The sequence below is a fragment of the Helianthus annuus genome, chromosome 3 (assembly GCF_002127325.2).
Source record: "Helianthus annuus cultivar XRQ/B chromosome 3, HanXRQr2.0-SUNRISE, whole genome shotgun sequence".
In the NCBI taxonomy this organism is placed as follows: Eukaryota; Viridiplantae; Streptophyta; class Magnoliopsida; order Asterales; family Asteraceae; genus Helianthus; species Helianthus annuus.
Window position 1 is genome coordinate 149132474 of NC_035435.2, and position 17859 is coordinate 149150332.

General features: G+C 38.1%; 2 protein-coding genes across 2 annotated transcripts; one reads left to right on the forward strand and one right to left on the reverse strand.

The window, feature by feature from the left end:
* Nucleotides 1–601: 601 nt before the first annotated feature.
* LOC110930029 (xyloglucan 6-xylosyltransferase 2) lies at nt 602–2695 on the forward strand. The gene has a single exon (XM_022173239.2). It carries the CDS (start codon nt 1066–1068, stop codon nt 2431–2433), a length of 1368 nt encoding a protein of 455 aa, XP_022028931.1. The 5' UTR covers nt 602–1065; the 3' UTR covers nt 2434–2695.
* A 387-nt stretch (nt 2696–3082) lies between these two features.
* LOC110928093 (splicing factor YJU2-like) lies at nt 3083–4435 on the reverse strand. The gene has a single exon (XM_035987570.1). The coding sequence runs from the start codon at nt 4284–4286 to the stop codon at nt 3519–3521; it is 768 nt and encodes a 255-aa protein (XP_035843463.1). The 5' UTR covers nt 4287–4435; the 3' UTR covers nt 3083–3518.
* Between the last annotated feature and the right edge of the window lie 13424 nt (nt 4436–17859).

Below are 17859 nucleotides of genomic sequence, written 5' to 3' on the forward strand. Positions count from 1 at the left end.
CCAGGGAATGGAAATTGTTATATTTGGAAGTAGTTACATTCCCTTGGAATGCTCCATTCCATTACCAATGATAACCAAACATGTTTATTTTCATTCCATCAGAATGATCCATTGCATTCCACCTTCCATTCCTTCATACCAAACGCTACCTAATAGTTTAGTTTGGCGTGGTTCTAAATTTCTCATCAGTTAAATGTAAATTTAAAAAAATATATAAACTATTACGTCTCTTTAATTATTAAAAAATACAAATACTAAGTGCTTTCGAGTTAATCCAACTCCTCATCCCAACCTTTTAAACCGATAGTAGCTTTAAGATATCCAATCTAACTAACTTTTTCTTTTAACAACTTCAAGAGATTTGATGTGGAAGTAAACTATCTCACATTATCACGTAGTGATGAGTGTGGTATCAGTATTGAAATTCGCCAAAACTAGGTACCAATACCAAAATATTCGATACAATACCGGTATTTGATGGTAATATCGGCATAAGAAAAACCAATTTAGTCAAACATGAAGGGTCCTTTTCCTTCACTAATTGTTATTGTCACTTGTACACAACATCAAGGACCAACTATGCAACACTTCACATCTTAACCTTCCCCACCACTGTACCACCACCATTCTCCCCACCGACATTTCCAAATCTACAAATCCAACACCACCTTCATCACCACTTCCATAACTTCAAACCCAAAACCCATTCATCTCATCCTCCAAATCCCCAATTTCCCCAAACACCCTTTCCACTTTCAAATCCCCCAAACCCTAATCTCCCAAACCCTCAAATCCCACCCTTTCAGCAACCAAAATCTACTAAAGATCCAATCTTTATCACTTCCATACAAAACCCATAAATCTTTTCCTCCAATTTCAGATCCGACCCGTTTAAAATGCTGGATCCCCTTTTCAAACCTCTCAAACCCTAATCTTCCAAACCCTCAAATTCTCCATTTTCAGCAACCAAAATCCAATAAAGATCCGAACTTTATCACCTCCATACAAAACCCACAAAAAAACCCACAAATCTTTTCCCCCAATTCCAGATCGGGTCGGGTCAAAATGCTGGATCGGATCCTCGGACCTCGCCGTACACGTCAACTCCAACGGCTTGTTCACAACGGCAAGGTTACACTCCTCTGTTTAGCCCTAACCGTCGTCGTTTTACGCGCGAATCTGGGCGCCGGAAAGTTCGGTACGCCGGAGCAGGATTTCAAAGAGATCCGCGAAACATTCTATCAATACCGCGGGAAACGAGCCGAGCCGCGCCGAGTTTTAGAAGAAATAGAGACCACAACTGAGCAAACGACGTCGTCTGGGACCAATAATTATGCTGAATTTGATATCAAGAAGTTGTTTGTTGATGAAGAAGATGATGTGAAGAAAGACCCAAATGTGCCGTACAGTATTGGGCCCAAGATCTCAGATTGGGATGAACAGAGAGGTGAATGGTTGAAACAAAACCCTAATTTTAATAATTATGTTAATGGGAATAAGCCTAGGGTTTTGTTGGTTACTGGGTCTTCACCAAAGCCTTGTGAGAATCCTGTGGGTGATCATTATTTGTTGAAGAGTATAAAGAATAAGATTGATTATTGTAGGATACATGGGATTGAGATATTTTATAATATGGCTTTGCTTGATGCTGAAATGGCTGGTTTTTGGGCGAAATTGCCGTTGATTAGGAAGCTGTTGTTGAGTCATCCTGAGGTTGAGTTTTTGTGGTGGATGGATAGTGACGCGATGTTTACGGATATGGCGTTTGAGATACCGTGGGAGAGGTATAAAGATCGGAACTTGGTTATGCACGGGTGGAACGAGATGGTGTATGATCAGAAGAATTGGATCGGGCTGAATACGGGTAGTTTTTTGTTGAGGAATTGTCAGTGGTCGTTGGATTTGATTGACGTTTGGGCGCCGATGGGTCCGAAAGGGAAGATTAGAGAGGAAGCGGGGAAGGTTTTGACTAGAGAGCTTAAAGATCGACCGGTTTTCGAAGCGGATGATCAGTCTGCGATGGTTTGGATATTGGCGACACAAAAGGATCGATGGGCTGATAAGGTTTATTTGGAGAATCATTATTATCTTCATGGTTATTGGGGCATTTTGGTTGATCGGTACGAGGAATTTATTGCGAATTACCATCCTGGTCTTGGTGATCATAGATGGCCGCTTGTTACTCATTTTGTCGGTTGCAAACCTTGTGGGAAATTCGGTGATTACCCTGTTGAAAGATGCTTGAAACAGATGGACCGCGCGTTTAATTTTGGGGATAATCAGATTTTGCAGATGTATGGATTCACTCACAAATCGCTTGCTAGCAGGAGGGTGAAACAAATAAGAAACGATAGTAGTAATCCTCTTGAAGTGACGGATGAGCTTGGTTTGCTACACCCTGCGTATAAAGTTGTTAAGGTACCATCTTCTTAAAATACGAAGGGGAAATAGTAAACAGTCTTTCGATATTTAATCTAGTTTGTTGGTTTTCACTCACGAATTGGTATTGTGGTTTACAATATGATACGTTTGGATCTTGTATCGTTCTTGATTCGTCAACTGTCGTAACACGTTGACTGTATTGATTTTTTTTCTTGTTATTAGCCAGTTTAATCTATATGGAAGGCAAACAAGTAGCTTGAACCAACTTTTGTTACTATTTTATCAAGAAAACATGTCATATTTTGGTTATTTATTTATGTGTGTCATGGCATGGTGGAGAAATGTTGAAGTGAAATCTTAGAACATAATTTGTTGCAGTAGATTTTTATATTATATGAGTTGTTGTGAGGCTTGCATCATACATCATGTTTGTTAAATCAGAGAACATGGTGATGATGGAGGAGTCAACTCAGATGAGATCTTGATTCATTTGCAGTGATGTTTGACCTGGCTTAAACTTTAATGAGATCTTGAATTTTATTAGATTTAAGTCAATGGGTAGGTTTAGGATCCACCTATAGGCTATAGTGATTAGTGATTGGATCTTACACTAATGGCACATGGTGGTTAATGGTGGTTAGGTATGTAGTTTAACTACGGTGGCTTCTCCTTTATGCGTTTACCAGTTAGGGTCGGAATAGACAAATAATATTTCCGCCAAGTGTTCGTGGTAAAATGAGCTGATCAGGTTACTGGTCAACGTGTGTTTGTGTTAAGATCGATCATGTTCGGTTGAATCTAAGGCTTTTATGTCGATCTTTTATCGGTAAATATTTAGGCGGCTAAATTTTAGAGGGAACTTCATGTGCTCCAACTTTACAAAATGTCGTACTTTTTTAAACATAGGTTTTTAATATGTAATGTTAAGGTTCTTGTAGATGATATGAAAAGTATTTGACATTTTGCAAATTGCTTCCAAAATCTATTTAGACCATGCGTAACGGTTCAAGCCCCTAAGGGGCATTTTCCACCACGTGGGCGTCACGTCAACAGAGACATTTTGAAGCAAAAATGAGTGTAATGGTCCTAGCCGCTAATTCATTTTTAATGGCAACCTTGAAAACATGATGATGGAGTCAGGCTTCTTCGTCATACTGCTGACATAATAAAACAAGCCCGTTGCTCTTAATTTCTTGTGTTTTAGGCGACTTCTTCTTGGGGACAGTAGTTAAGTGATAATATGTTGGCTTCCTCTTCTTATGAAGCTGGTCGTCATCATGTCGTGATCTTTGGAAAACGTATGGCTGCTGCATTGAATCATCCACCGTTACATGCGCGTGCTGCCTTCTGCGTCGTGATCTTTGGAAAATGTCAAGCTGCTGTTTGTCGTCGTCTTCTTCTTCTTCTTCTTCAAGCGGTAATGGCTGCAAGGCTTCAAGCATTGAATCCACACTTAGATGCGCACGCCTTGACTTCATGGACTTGAGTTCATCGAGCGCAGAAAGGATATCCGTTTGTCTTTTCGAGGTCTCCATGTCATCTCCCACTTCATCTTGTGCTTCTGCTGCATGAGGCTCGAAATTTCTTCGAGCTCCAGCCTCAACAACATAATCAGACTGTTGAGGATCCGTCTTGATAGCAATTTCAGCGCAACAGTGGGGGCACTTAATATAAAATCTAAATATCGGGATGATTCCAAGATATGTCTCATCCCCAATCAGTTTTTCTTGGCGTGAATTGAATTTAGTACCCTTGTAGATATAGCTGCCACATGTGCCACATCTGATGCTCATAGGGAGCATATATCGAACTTTAATCTGCTGCTGTTGTTGGCTTCTTCGAGGAATTTTAGCGGGATCGAAATCGGGTGGATAGTACTTATTCACCACCTTTCTCTCAGACATCTTGTAGGAAATTTTTGATATATGGTGATCTGAAAAACGCAATACACACCTTGCCGATCGATCTCTTCTTGTTGTGGAATAAGGCAATGAAAAAAAGAAATAGTAATCCTCGTACCTGTACTACGTGTTTATGTCCCTTCCTCAATTCGAAGATCAGTGATCCAGAAAGAACCCTAATCAATGTTAGTTATATATATGCGAACCCCCAACTTGTTCAACAAGAAAACTTTAAATAACCCACACCTAGGCCCGGTCCTCTTGTCAAAACCAATTATTTCTTTTTTAGTTTTAACTAGGATTTCGACCCGCCGCGCGTTGCGGCGGCGTCGAAAGTTAAAAAAAAAACTCGAGTTTATGCCGTATATTTGACCTGACTTGTTTTCGAGAAAAATTAGGTCGCCGTCGAATGAAAAAATGTTATATTTAACCCACTCGCTATCAAACACAGTTTACGAACGTACAAAAAAATAAGTATAAAAACATATTATATTTGATCAGACTTGTTTGAGGAAAAAGTTTACATCAAAATGTGAGTCGTTCACGTTGAAACGTGAATTTAAACCGACATGTACGTCAAAACTGGCATACGCCACGCGTTAAGGATGCGGCACCTTAGTTATTTATGGCGGCACGTTATGTGATGTGTTAGCCATATGAAAACACGTGTTTCGACGTATCCGATCTAACTCGGTGTAACCTATATAAGCATTACGCTTACAATTTACGATGACGACATTAAATGTGTAATATCCCCACGTGACATTACGTGTTTTTTACTTTGTTCACAGGGTACGTTCGTAACATTAACACCATTTGAAATAAATAAAAAAAGAGTATGTCTCAATCGTTGCAGTGTAAAATTGTAACAGTAATTTCAACAGCCGTGTAAAATCGTAAAAGTAATTTAGACATTAACATGGTTTAGCATAGATATAAAAAGGTATAGTAATTTATGACACACTATGGTCTAAAATCGTAAAAGTAATTCAAAAAAAATAAGACGTTAAGTTATTAAGTAGAAAAGGTTGGCGAATCAAATTATCTTTGAAGTGAATGTTTAATCTACTAACTTAAATAATAGGGGGTGTAGATGTCAATTTAGAAAGTGTAAGGATCAACTTTTATTTTCTATAATCTAATAAATAAATATTAAACTATATGTAAGTAATTAATTTTAACTAGTTTTTTTACTATCGTCGCGTTGCGGCTAACGTCTTTTGTTGTTTAGTCTGTGTTTACATGTGCTTTGAAATCACTACAAGCGTGTTGCGCACGGAAACCGTTGACAAGAATAAAAAGAAAATATAGGAAAAAATACTAAAAGATAACCAAAAGAAAATCAACAAAAAAGTTGTATGGTAATAATGTTGTTTGTATGAAACATGTGGTAAATGATACTGAGTACCGGTACTGAATTTCCTGAATCGAAAGATCTTAAGTACCAATTCGATATGACTTTTGACGTTCTTGGTACCGGTTCGCTACCGTTTTTTACCTTCATATACCGGTACCGTAACTGGTATTTTCGGTTATATCGATTCAATATTGGTTGGCACCGAGCTCATCCCTAACCCTGAAGCTAAAAAAAATCATTAAAAGTTGAAGAAAATCAACAAAAAAAGTTGTACGATACCGTTGTTGTTCGTACGACACCCGTGATCAGGGATGAGCAAATGGTACCGGGTAGCAGTACCGAATTTTCCGAACTAAAAGATTTTCAAAATCAATTCGATGCCGACTTATGGTGTTTTCTGTACCAGGCTGGTGTCGGTTTTTACCTTCATGTACCGATAACCGTATTGATATTTTCGATACCAGTACCAGTTGACATAAATTTATCTAACTTAAAAAGTAAAGAAGATAATAAAAATAATTAAAAAAAACTATATTTATTATTATAACCTTTTCTACATTGGCGAAGATTGGAGGGTCGATTTTTCCCAATTCCGGAGGGGCGAAAACGTATATACCTAAAATTTTTTATACGAAGGTACTGTTCATAACACTACGCGTCGAAAAGTTCGGGGGGACGGGCGCCCCCTTCCACCCCAAGAAAGCTACGCCCCTGCTTTTCTACTTAGTGGACTTTTTAATATACTTATATTTTTATTAGTAGAATAGAAAGTAGAATATAATAAATCAAGAGTAAAAAGTAACATGTAAGTATGATAACATAAAATTATACTTCCATTTGAGAAAAAGCTGCAGCTGAGGAAAAAATATATTCATTTGAGAAAAAGATCCAGTTGAGGAGTTGAACTCCTGGTCCCCTGTTTAAGTTAAGGCACAACAACCACCAGATCAAATTCTATTTTTGGTTTTTTTATGTTCAAACATTGTTTATATATAAAATCAAAATTGGTGGCTGTGATGTGACACCATTGATCTTTTGTTTTAAGATATAGTGTAATGTAATGTAATGAGTTTTAAAATTGGGCATTTGGGCTAGGCACTTTCTTCCGATGGGCTATTGGCTATATATTCTAAACTAATATAAAAAAAAATTGTAAATCATGAACTTGTATATAATTATTATTAGTGAAAAATGACTTATTACATAAAATAAAAAAGTGAAACAAAGAAATAAGTTACATCTTCAGCTATCTAAATATAATTATATAAGTTTTTATTTCTCTCCTGGGTCATTATAGCCCATCTTATTATATACATTTGTAAAACAATAATACTAAAAAAGTAATAAATAGTGGTGAAAACATTGTAAATGTTTTTTTTTTTAATTAAATTGTAAGTTATGAGGTTGTGATAAGTTAGTTGTAATTAACTTCTATTTACTTTTCCGTCAAAATCGGTATTTTACGCATTTAATAGACTACCGACGGAAACTTCCTGTTTTAGATAGATTTTGTGTTGTTACTTTAACCAAGCATAGCTTGGTCAAAACTTAACCAAACAAAGTAAACTCTTACATTTTGATTAAGTTCATCAAAATGCGGTTTCAACGATGCATGATACATCTACAAATAGCCAAATACCTCTGTTTGGACCCTCAAATGTCTAAAACCAAACCAAATGTCAAAACTTAATAGTTTGTAAAGATCAATAGTTTTGATTATTTTCCGGGTATCAAACAGAAAAACTTTCTAAATGAAAGTTGTAGAACACACTTTGATTTAGTAAACTAGAAGTTTTTATATTTTTCAACAACATTTACTATTTTTAACGTATTTTACAAAAACAAAACAGAAGGCTGCCAAAATTCTTATCTTCTAAACACATCTAAACTTCTTTAAAGTTAGGATGTTTCCATAACCCACAAACATTATCACCACAAAAATTTGACGAATAAATCCTTATTTCTAGGAAACACTTGAGCTTTGTGAGCACAATTAAGCACAACATCGTCAATCAAGTGAGTACAGAGTACCTATTTTATGTTTTCAAAATGTTTTGGGGTGATTCATATGTGCTAACCATTTTCTCAAATAACATGTATGGCATATGTGTATACTAAGTGCTCTTTGTATGTACAACTTGTGTGGTGAAACAAAGTACAAATCCCAAATCATTGTTGGATACTCAAAGTACTATTTTAAATCCTTGATTGGATTTCTAAAACTACTTTCACAAGTTCTTGGTTGGTTTCTATGCTAAGTGTTTACGTGCAAATCAAGTGCAGTGAAACAAAGTACAAATCACAAGTTAGATCTTTGTTGGATCCTCAAAGTACCATTCGAAATCCTTGATTGGATTTATAATAGTACTTTCACTAGTTCATTGTGATTTCTATGTTTGTGTGTGAAGTTGTGTGGCGTTATAACATAGAATCTAACATTCGAAATCCTTGATTAGATTTCTAATAGTACTTTCACTAGTTCATTGCGATTTCTATGTTTGTGTGTGAAGTTGTGTGGCGTTATAACATAGAATCTAACAGTGATTTAGAATAACGAGACAAGTATAATACGATAAGGGCATGGTGGATATGCCGCTGATACTTCCTATATAGAAGCGCCCTTATTGTATTACCCATCATAGCGTTATTCAAATCACTTCAAGCCCCAAAAACTCCCTAGGTTGGCCTGAAATGGGGATTACTTGCCCCAGTACGCATGGTCTTACAATAAGAGCATCTCCAACAGGAGGTGTGCACATGTCGTTCGAACGTGAGGTGGCGAACAAGTGGAGGAGAGGGTGAAATTCGTCCATATTTGATTCTTCCCTGGATGAGGGGAGAGAGGAGAGAATGGTTTTTGTGAAGGGAAGGAAAGAGTTTGGAGTGGGGCAAGGTAAAGCGAAAGGGTTGTGAGTTGTCGTCCGTTTCTATATGCATGGGCGGTGATGAGGGTGTGCGGGGAAGGACCACCGTACATGACTCGTGATTTCGAGAGACACGTGTTTTTATAAATATCCGATATATGATAAATCTTTATAGAATGACACATTTTTTCGAGCTCGAACAGGGTATATGAATTCTCAAAAATGCCCCTGTCTATTAGCTCTAAACTTGACTTTGAAAATTTTACAAGTTTAGAACGTGATATATGAGATTGCTTTTGAATTTTATCTGCAATAATTGGATTATTGTCTCACATCAGTCACATGTGACAGACACCCGTTGATATTAAACATGCAATGAAGTTTTTGTTTTATTCATTAATACCCTAAATAAAAATTATATCTTTTATTTATGATGTTCAATAATTAATCATTTAATATTAAACACATAATTCAGCTTTTCTTTTTCAATTTCTTTTATTATTATATATTATATATATTATATAATTTGCAACATATCTATGCATTATGATTTGTAACATAATGCTTAGTGGGTTGTACCACGAAAGACAAATTTGTATTTCATTTATATACTATAAATATTTTTTTGCGAGTTAACACGGCGCAACGTGCGTGTGTGGTTAAACGTTTTTTCGTCGTCTATTTTTTTTCCGTTTCACAGGTTCATCGTAACGCCCGGGTCCTAGATCGACTTAGTTATTTTTTATATGTTTTACGTTTCAGTTTAATTTTTTCACATTAAACACGCTGCAACTTCAGTGTTGGTGATCGCCCCCGGGGCGCCACTAGCCACATCACGCAAGTTATCGAGGTGCGCATGGAGGTCTCACTAGCACGTTAACGAGGGGAAATTGGTTTGAACGAGGAAGGAATGGTCAAAGGGGGGCGCTATAGTGTAAAGCGGTGCTTTATACCACACCCTGCAAGTTAAAGGTATAGGCTTTAAAGCCCTCTGTGTGACGTGGCGGTGAGGTCAGTGACGGAACTAGAAGAAATATCCAGGGGTATCCTAATTTTTTTACTGTACATTTATGGAACATAAATTTTTTTTTACTTACATTACGGGGTGGGACCGATCCTGAAATTTCAAGTGCTTTGGGCAAGCCAAAAAACTGCCCTTAAACTTTACCGAATTAAATCTTATAAACTAGTTTAACAACAAAAATAAACTCTTAAAACCTAGCAAATAACAAATATACAAAATTACAAACTACTTACTAGTTACTACTAAACATCTAAACTAGAATTCTAACATCATCATACAATACATAATACATTGATACAATCATACAAGAAGTCAAGAAGTCAAGAAATCAAACTATCAAACATCAAATAGACATATATTGAACATTCAGATATAGAACGTGCAAAAAATCAAATATACAGATATCAAAAATCAGATTTAGAGGACAATCAAACTCACAAACTGGGTGTGCGAGGATTGTGCGAGGATCCGTTCGGCTGTTCCAATCCACTATGCATGCGAATGTGCGATTGTTTGTCAGTTCAGGTTCAAGCGTTCAGTTTCTGTGTGTGTGACCTTTGGGAATCAAGATCCTTTCTTCACCAATCTGCGTCTGCGACCTCTGGTCTCCTGCGACGTTTGATTTTCATCCCATTAATCAATGGGTAATGGAATTAAACTAGGCTTTATTACAATTTGTGCTTAATGATTATGAACTTATTATTTGGGCTAACTACTAATTTCAGGTTTCATATTTTCAGGGGTATCCTCGTATATCTTTAGGGGTATTCTAATATATAAAACCGGAAAAAAAATACACTGCGACTATGTGGTTGAGCCGTAGCCCGTGCTACGGATGGGTGTTCATTAGTTCTGCCCCTGGGTGAGGTGGCGTGATAAAGCCCCTAGGGGCTTTATACCACACCCTCCAGCCTAATAACAAGAAAATTACCTGGGCAAGGCACTCACACTTCTGAAAAGGAAATGAGATAGTGACAAATTAGAAAAAGAGTATAATATTGGGAATACGAATTAAGAGATTTAGTTATAAGAATGGTAAATGTCAAGAAAATAAACCAAATGTAAAACCCGTGGGAAGATGCATTCGGGACATTGTAGATTTGATTGTCCCACATGTTTAAACTGCAAGACGTTAGGTCATACAAGCAAGATGTGTTTTGAAACAAATTGTTACGAGTGTGGAGAAACTCGACACATCCGAACAAACTGCCCGAAACTAATCCAAAACAAAAGCGGAAGGAAACAAGGCTACATGACGCGCCTGTGCCATCATTTGTTTGGATATCGACAATAATGACTTGTATTGGGTGCAGATGCGAGTGATCAACGACCATAACACTAACATTGGGATTGAGGCGGTGACTTGTTGCATAGCTGGTTCTAGTGATTGTTATGATAGTGGCAACAATGGTGCTGTGCAAGAGGCCTGATAAGAGTGGGAAACAGGCACAAGAATATAACTAAACAATCATTTCACATAGATTTACATATACTTTTTAATGTGTATCAATGACAAATAAAAACCCGTTACGATTTATAAAGAACATAAACAAAATTCATATTTTTTTTTCAAAAAAATAAACATTTTTTTGACCGGCCAACGAATCCTCCAAATAGGCTACCGGTGAAATTCACCACATCGAGACACACTCGCCTTCCGTATCGGGGAAAACCCTGACCTAGGGCGAAGCCCGTGAACACTCGCCCGAAGGCACGACAGTACGGTGAGGTAAAATCCGCTCGGTTCAAGGATCGAACTAGTGATCACCGCCTATTCGCCTAGCCTCTCATCATCACCAGGTGCCGCAGAAATTAAATGTTGGGGGCAGAAATTGAACCTGGGTCACTTAGAACACCAAGGTAGTGTTTGTTATGCAGGAATGAGAGTCGGAATGGAATGGGTCATTTCGAGGTAATGAAGAAAAGGGTGTTTGGCTGGTCAAGTGAATGGAATCACCCATTCCATAAGGCATTCCATTCCCTCAAAATCATTCCATCCACCCCTCATGTTTTTTTTCATTTCATTCCCTCTTGCACCCTTCATTAACAACACCACAACTCACCACCTTCACCACCACTCACTACCACTACCACCCCCACCATCGACGCCTATCGTCGCCGCCACCCACCAACCACCGCCGCCACCAACCACCGCCGCCAACAACCACCACCGCCGTCACCAACCACCGCCGCCACCAACCATCGTCGTCGCCAACGCCGCTCGCCGTAACCAACCACTACCACTATCACACCCCCAAAATACCACCTGCGGAAACCCCGCTAGGCGTGTGACATACCAGAATCTAGCCACTAATCATATTGAACTCATAACAAGATTTCAAATGGAGTTGTCAATTATAAATAAAAATGTATCAAACAATAAGTTTAATAAAATCCAACAAGTTCAGCGGAAGCAATAAGTAAACCATTGTTTAAATGTTTCAAAACCAAATGTATGAAAATCAATAAGCCTGTCACGTGTATCCAATCAGTTCGACCCATGACCACTCCAACCATTCCAGACAACAAGTTCCATATCCAAGAAATCTAACGACCTGCGAGCATGCAACACGTATGTCAGACAACGCTGGTGAGTTCATAGTTTTACGAAAACGTTAGTTACCAAGTGTTTAGATCAGTTCATTGATAATGATGTTGATAATAACTCGAGTACCGTACAAGATGGCTTCCAGATTGTTTTGCCCGTCCCCAATGCCCCCTATCTTAAGCATTGGTCATGATTTAAGGTCATTAGTTCACGCCCGTCCTCTCAGGTACGGTGTGAGGTTGCCAAGCTGAATAGCGCTATCAACTAATACCCCGTTACCTCTCAGGTAACTAATTCGGTATAAGATGGGACTTAAGGTGATAGGAAAAGAGTGTATTATCTAACATCCCAGTTTTTACCCCAAAATAATTATTCCTCTCAGGAATACCCATTTGACTGTCCCACCCACCGGGACGCATGCTCAAGAGGAATGAACTCACCTTGGATTGCTCGGTAAGATTAATTACTTGCTCACACTTAGTCAATCGAAGCCTAGTATGATTACCATGATCAATTAGTTTTACGTACACCCAATTCACATAACATCATAATGCACTCCACACACATCATCACATAGCACATAACACATAGAAGGGCCATAAACAAGATCACGTCATCAGTCTGTTGCCCAACTAAAACATTTAACAATTCCATCCTTCATATGCAAAAGGGGCGGCTCAGTTATTACAACCCAAACTGAATTGTGCGATTCAAGTATTACCTAACCTATTATGGTTCCAGGCCCAAACTGGGTGTGCTAAAAATCATACAGTTTATTCTTAATACGCGGCCCAGTTCATGAACCCGTCACAAGGATGCAGTCCAACACTGGTTGTGCGGCTGCCCCCTCCACTCCCCGAAACAATTGCGGCGCATGTGAATTTAGATGGATCTTTTTGCTTATGCAGCCCGGTTACCCACATAAGGCCCAATCGAATTTGCAAGTCATCAGTTCAACTCTTTAGCCCAAAGCAGATTTGCATATTATTATTAGTTCAATTTCACCAATTGTCATAATCATCCTAATCAATATTCAGTTTAACCTGAACTCATAATCATCATCACGTAACCTTGAAATCATGAGCTAATTCTTGTTATACATCATTATTTAATCTCACATAAACAGTTTCTTCATATCATCATGGTAAACCATCTATCCTACCATCACATAACACTTTCCATGTATGAACATATCACACCAATATCATCGGATCATTACTAGAATTTATTAACCAAACCCTAGTGCTCATGCACATGTTCATGACCCTATCAGATTAAAACTCACATGTATACATCATCGACAACCCCTTTAGATAGTGTTTATATTTTATTAACCAAAGCCCTAGTGTTTATGCACAATAATTATTAGTTATAAATTTTGCCAACAAACAACTACACCTATGCAATAAAACAATCAACCAGACCCCTAACATCAAGAAGTACATGTTCAATCAAACGTTATCAGGTAGTACTAACCGTATTTAGGGTAGACCTGAGATGTCTAGATCAGGAGACTTCGAGAGACAAGAGAAAAGGCAGCCGTCGATCTTGAATAGAGGAAGAGAGGGTTTAGAGTTTGTTGCGTTTGCAAGTTATGAGGATTCATACCAACTAATGTAACACCTCGTAAAATCACGTCCAATGATGTATTGACACGTGTAATAAACCCTAATGAAGTCAAATACTGAATTTAAGGGACTTATTTTTCGAAAAAAAATCGAAAACTTTGATTATGAAAGGATTGGAAGTGTTAGCATACCTAAAATAAGTTTCTAAATAACCTCTCACGATGATTATATTCACAAATGTGCCACTTGATGATTAAGTGTGGCCGTTTGCGTAATTAACTAGAAGTTTGCGCAATGAAGGGTTAAAAGCGTCAACATGTTAATTCTTACCTCTGAGTGACCTTTTAACAAACCGGGAGCTTCATGATATTTGATTATACTCTCGGGAATGCCATTTATTGGCCAACTAAGGTTTTTATGCCTATAAGTAAAGATACGCGCAACTTTGCAAGTTAGAGGGACTAAAAGTGTCAATATGTTTAATTATACATCTGAATGACCTTTTAGCGAACCCAGAGCATCGTGATGTTTAATAATACGTCCATGAATTCCTAATATGGATTAGATAAGGCTTCAATGCTATTAAATGGTGAGATGCGCAAGTTTGCGCAATAGAGAGGCCTAAAGCGTCAACTTTTGAATCTACGCCTATCGGTGACTATTTAAGTGAACGGGAGCGTAGTAATATTTAAGCATATGCTTGGGAATGCCCATTATGGGCCATGGAAGGCTTGGATATTGATGTGTGTAAAATGCAACATATAAATTACATCAAATGAGGCATAAAACTAACCCTTTTTAAGTACTAATGTTGGAAAAAGTGTGTTTTTGTCTTCCTTTTGTATTTTTAGGGTTAAAAGAGCTTAAATGAACAAAAGAAGCAAAAATGCAGCCAAATCCAACATAAATACAAAGAAAAGGAAGAAACGTGGCATGCCCGACTCCTCGACAGCATCTCCCAAAGAAAAAACAAGAAGAAAGCTGAGCATGGGGTTGTGCCCAGCTCAGCACGGGGCGTGTCCAGCTCAACACGGGGTCGTGTCCAGGATGGTCAGCCCTGGCACGAAAGACAAAGTGGTAGAAGCTTCTATTGCCCACCACGGGGCCGTGCCCAGCGGACACGGGGGCGTGGTCAGAGTACTGAAGGCGCATTTATTTGTAATTGCGAATTACAATTAATGAAGAGAGAGAGTGTCAGACGGACACGGGGCCGTGCCCAGGCTTCTGTTTAGCCTATAAATAGGAGTGCTTGGAGCCATTTCAACTCATCCCTTGGCACACCACCTCTCTCACACTTCATCTACCACCCACCACCATCACAACACCATCATCCACCACCATCATCCATTGTCCATCATAGAGTGTGTGAGTCGTCTCGGGATCCAAGATTGATCGTAAGAGTTCTTGACAATCAAGGCCATGTTTGCCTAAGTCTCTTACATCACTTGGTGAAGACAAATGTTTAGTATAATACTTTTTATTTTTAATCTTTTGCACTTTTTATTTGGTTTTGTATTAATGACTTTAATAACTAGTTGCTTATGTTGAAGGTGACTCTTCCTTATCGTTTGTCCGTGGTGTCTTGGCATTATTTTACTGTCTATATAAAATAAAAGATTTTCACCATTCATATCTCCACGGTCTATATGGAGGTATGTTGGCTACCTGGTCGGGGGTTAAGGGAACGGTTTTGTAAGGGTCTTGCCTTTGTTCAGCGTTTAGAGGTCCTGCAAGGGACCTGGGTCAAATTTAGCAGGATCTCCTTCAATACCCATAGGTATTGGATGGCGGGGATCCAAACTCTTTGACCCCCTCATAAGTTAACTACTATTAATACTATAACCCGGCTATTTAGGACTGTATCCCTGCTGACTCAGACTACTTAGTCGAGGGTAACGTCACCTCCAAAAGAGGGGCCTACCATAATTTGCATTAGTAACTTAATTCATTATCTTTCAATAATCCGACCCTTTAGGATTGTATCCTTGCTGACTCAAACTACTGGGTTGAGGGTAATGTCGCCTTCAAAAGAGGGGCCTACTACAATAACTAAGATAATCTCTTAAACAAGTGCAAAAGTGCGAAAATAATCAAAGGTTATACTAATACACGAGTCGGATCCAAGTGATTCATCTTGTCTATCTGTTTTTATTTTTATTTTTATTTTTCAGCATTTAGTTAGTTTTATTTTCTTAGTTTAAAAAAATCTTTTCTAACATTTTGATTTGGTTAGACGTTGAGGATAAACCGGTACTAAAAGCTCTTGTGTCCTTGGACGACCTCGGTATCTTACCAACACTATACTACGTCCACGATGGGTGCACTTGCCCATATGTGTGTTTAGTGTTAGTAAATATCGTGTTTTATAAATTTAAAACTTGGCTAAAAGTGTAAAAAGGGCTTAAAATATACATCTAAAATATAACACACTTCACGCACATCAGATATCATTAAATGACATTTTGCACTACTTTACGCAATTAAAGGACTAATTGCGTCAAACTGCAAAAGTAGGTCGATTCATATGGTAACGGACCTTCCGGAATATGTCCATGAGTTAAACATACCCTATTTATTCTTTATATAGCTTAGATATAGGCTTGGAGGTGTTTGATGTGCAAAAATAAACTTTTACGTCATGCAGGGACTAAAAGTGTCAAAAAGTGCACAAGTTTGCATTTTCGCGCATATCTTGCATTCTGAATATCCCCGGACACCCAAAAACTTATGTAAGCACTAAAATATTTTATTTTAGTGTTTGGATTGATAAAATTCCTCTCGTCGCGTAATTTGGATCGTTTTTAGCGTCCGTCCGTGTTTCGTCGTAATTAGCCGAACAACGGGACCGTACGACCAAACGAACCGACATACGGCATATTTTTGAGCATGTTTTATGTTCCCTATGCTTAGGAATCATTGTAGAGCCTTAAAAATGGTTTATCGGGCCTTAAACGTGTCAGAAATGACATTTGGGAGTGCAGGGGCCAAAACTGTCAATTAATGAAAGTTCCCATGTGCAGGCCAGGTCCTTACGGACCGTATACAGGACCTTACGGTCCGTATACCAATGCCCAACACCAGATTTTAAAAACCAGCTGTGGTTTTGCCTTTTGTCTCTCATTTCTTGATTCTAGGGGCTGGTTTTTGTGCACCCATGGTTTTCTAAATCTATGGACATACTTGTAGGACTGAGATCGAATCCCGTTTATCGAGGAACGATCCTAACGGCTCTCGAAAACCTATATATACCCCCTTTGATTTTGGGTTTCACTTGCACCATTCATTCTTTCTGATTTGCTCTAAAATCTTTGAGGGTCTTGAGCTTCTTGAGAACCTCTTTCAGTCCTTTGGACTCTTGTAAGTGATTCCTTCATGCTTAGTTATTTATTTAGCGTTTTAAACCGAAAAGTCAAGCGTTATCGATAAACGCTTTGACTTGTAAATGGTTGAGCTATGGTTCGTAACGAACATGGCTACGTGACCGTAATTAGGTAGGTAATTAACCCTCAAAGGGCGCCTCCTAATTAGCACGTGTACTTAGTTTAATTGTCGGGTCAAATGAAAGTCAAATAGGTTAACTTTAAATAAAACGCATAACTATTAATTAAAAGCCATAACATCAGTTTTCTCACTTTAATAACTTGGTAAACATTAGTTGAACATGTCTAAGCATGTTCAATCCGACAATTCTAAGTATAGGCTTGGTTCGGAACCAAAAGTCGCGAAAGTTGACTTTTGCTTTGACTTTCAGTTCTGACCCGATTTGGCTTAGTTTAGTTATGCCTTAGGATTCCATTAGGACCATATTATAGGTTAGTATAATCCCCCGAGGTTATACAACCTGGTTCCATAGAAATCCTAGTTCATGATTGTTTCCGTTAAATGCCTAGATGTTGACCATTATGCCCTTTTGACCTTAAAACGATATTTTTGAAAATGTGAAAGGATAGAAACCTTCACTACTGAATTATAAACTTGTCCTTAAAATTTGACATCAGTTTGAGGTCTAGGTTAAGAGTTATGCTCAATAGCGTAATTAGAAAGCTTTATGCCCTTTTGACCTTAAAACGATATTTTTGAAAATGTGAAAGGATAGAAACCTTCACTACTGAATTATAAACTTGTCCTTAAAATTTGACATCAGTTTGAGGTCTAGGTTAAGAGTTATGCTCAATAGCGTAGTTAGAAAGCTTTATGTTAAATAAACGGCATAAC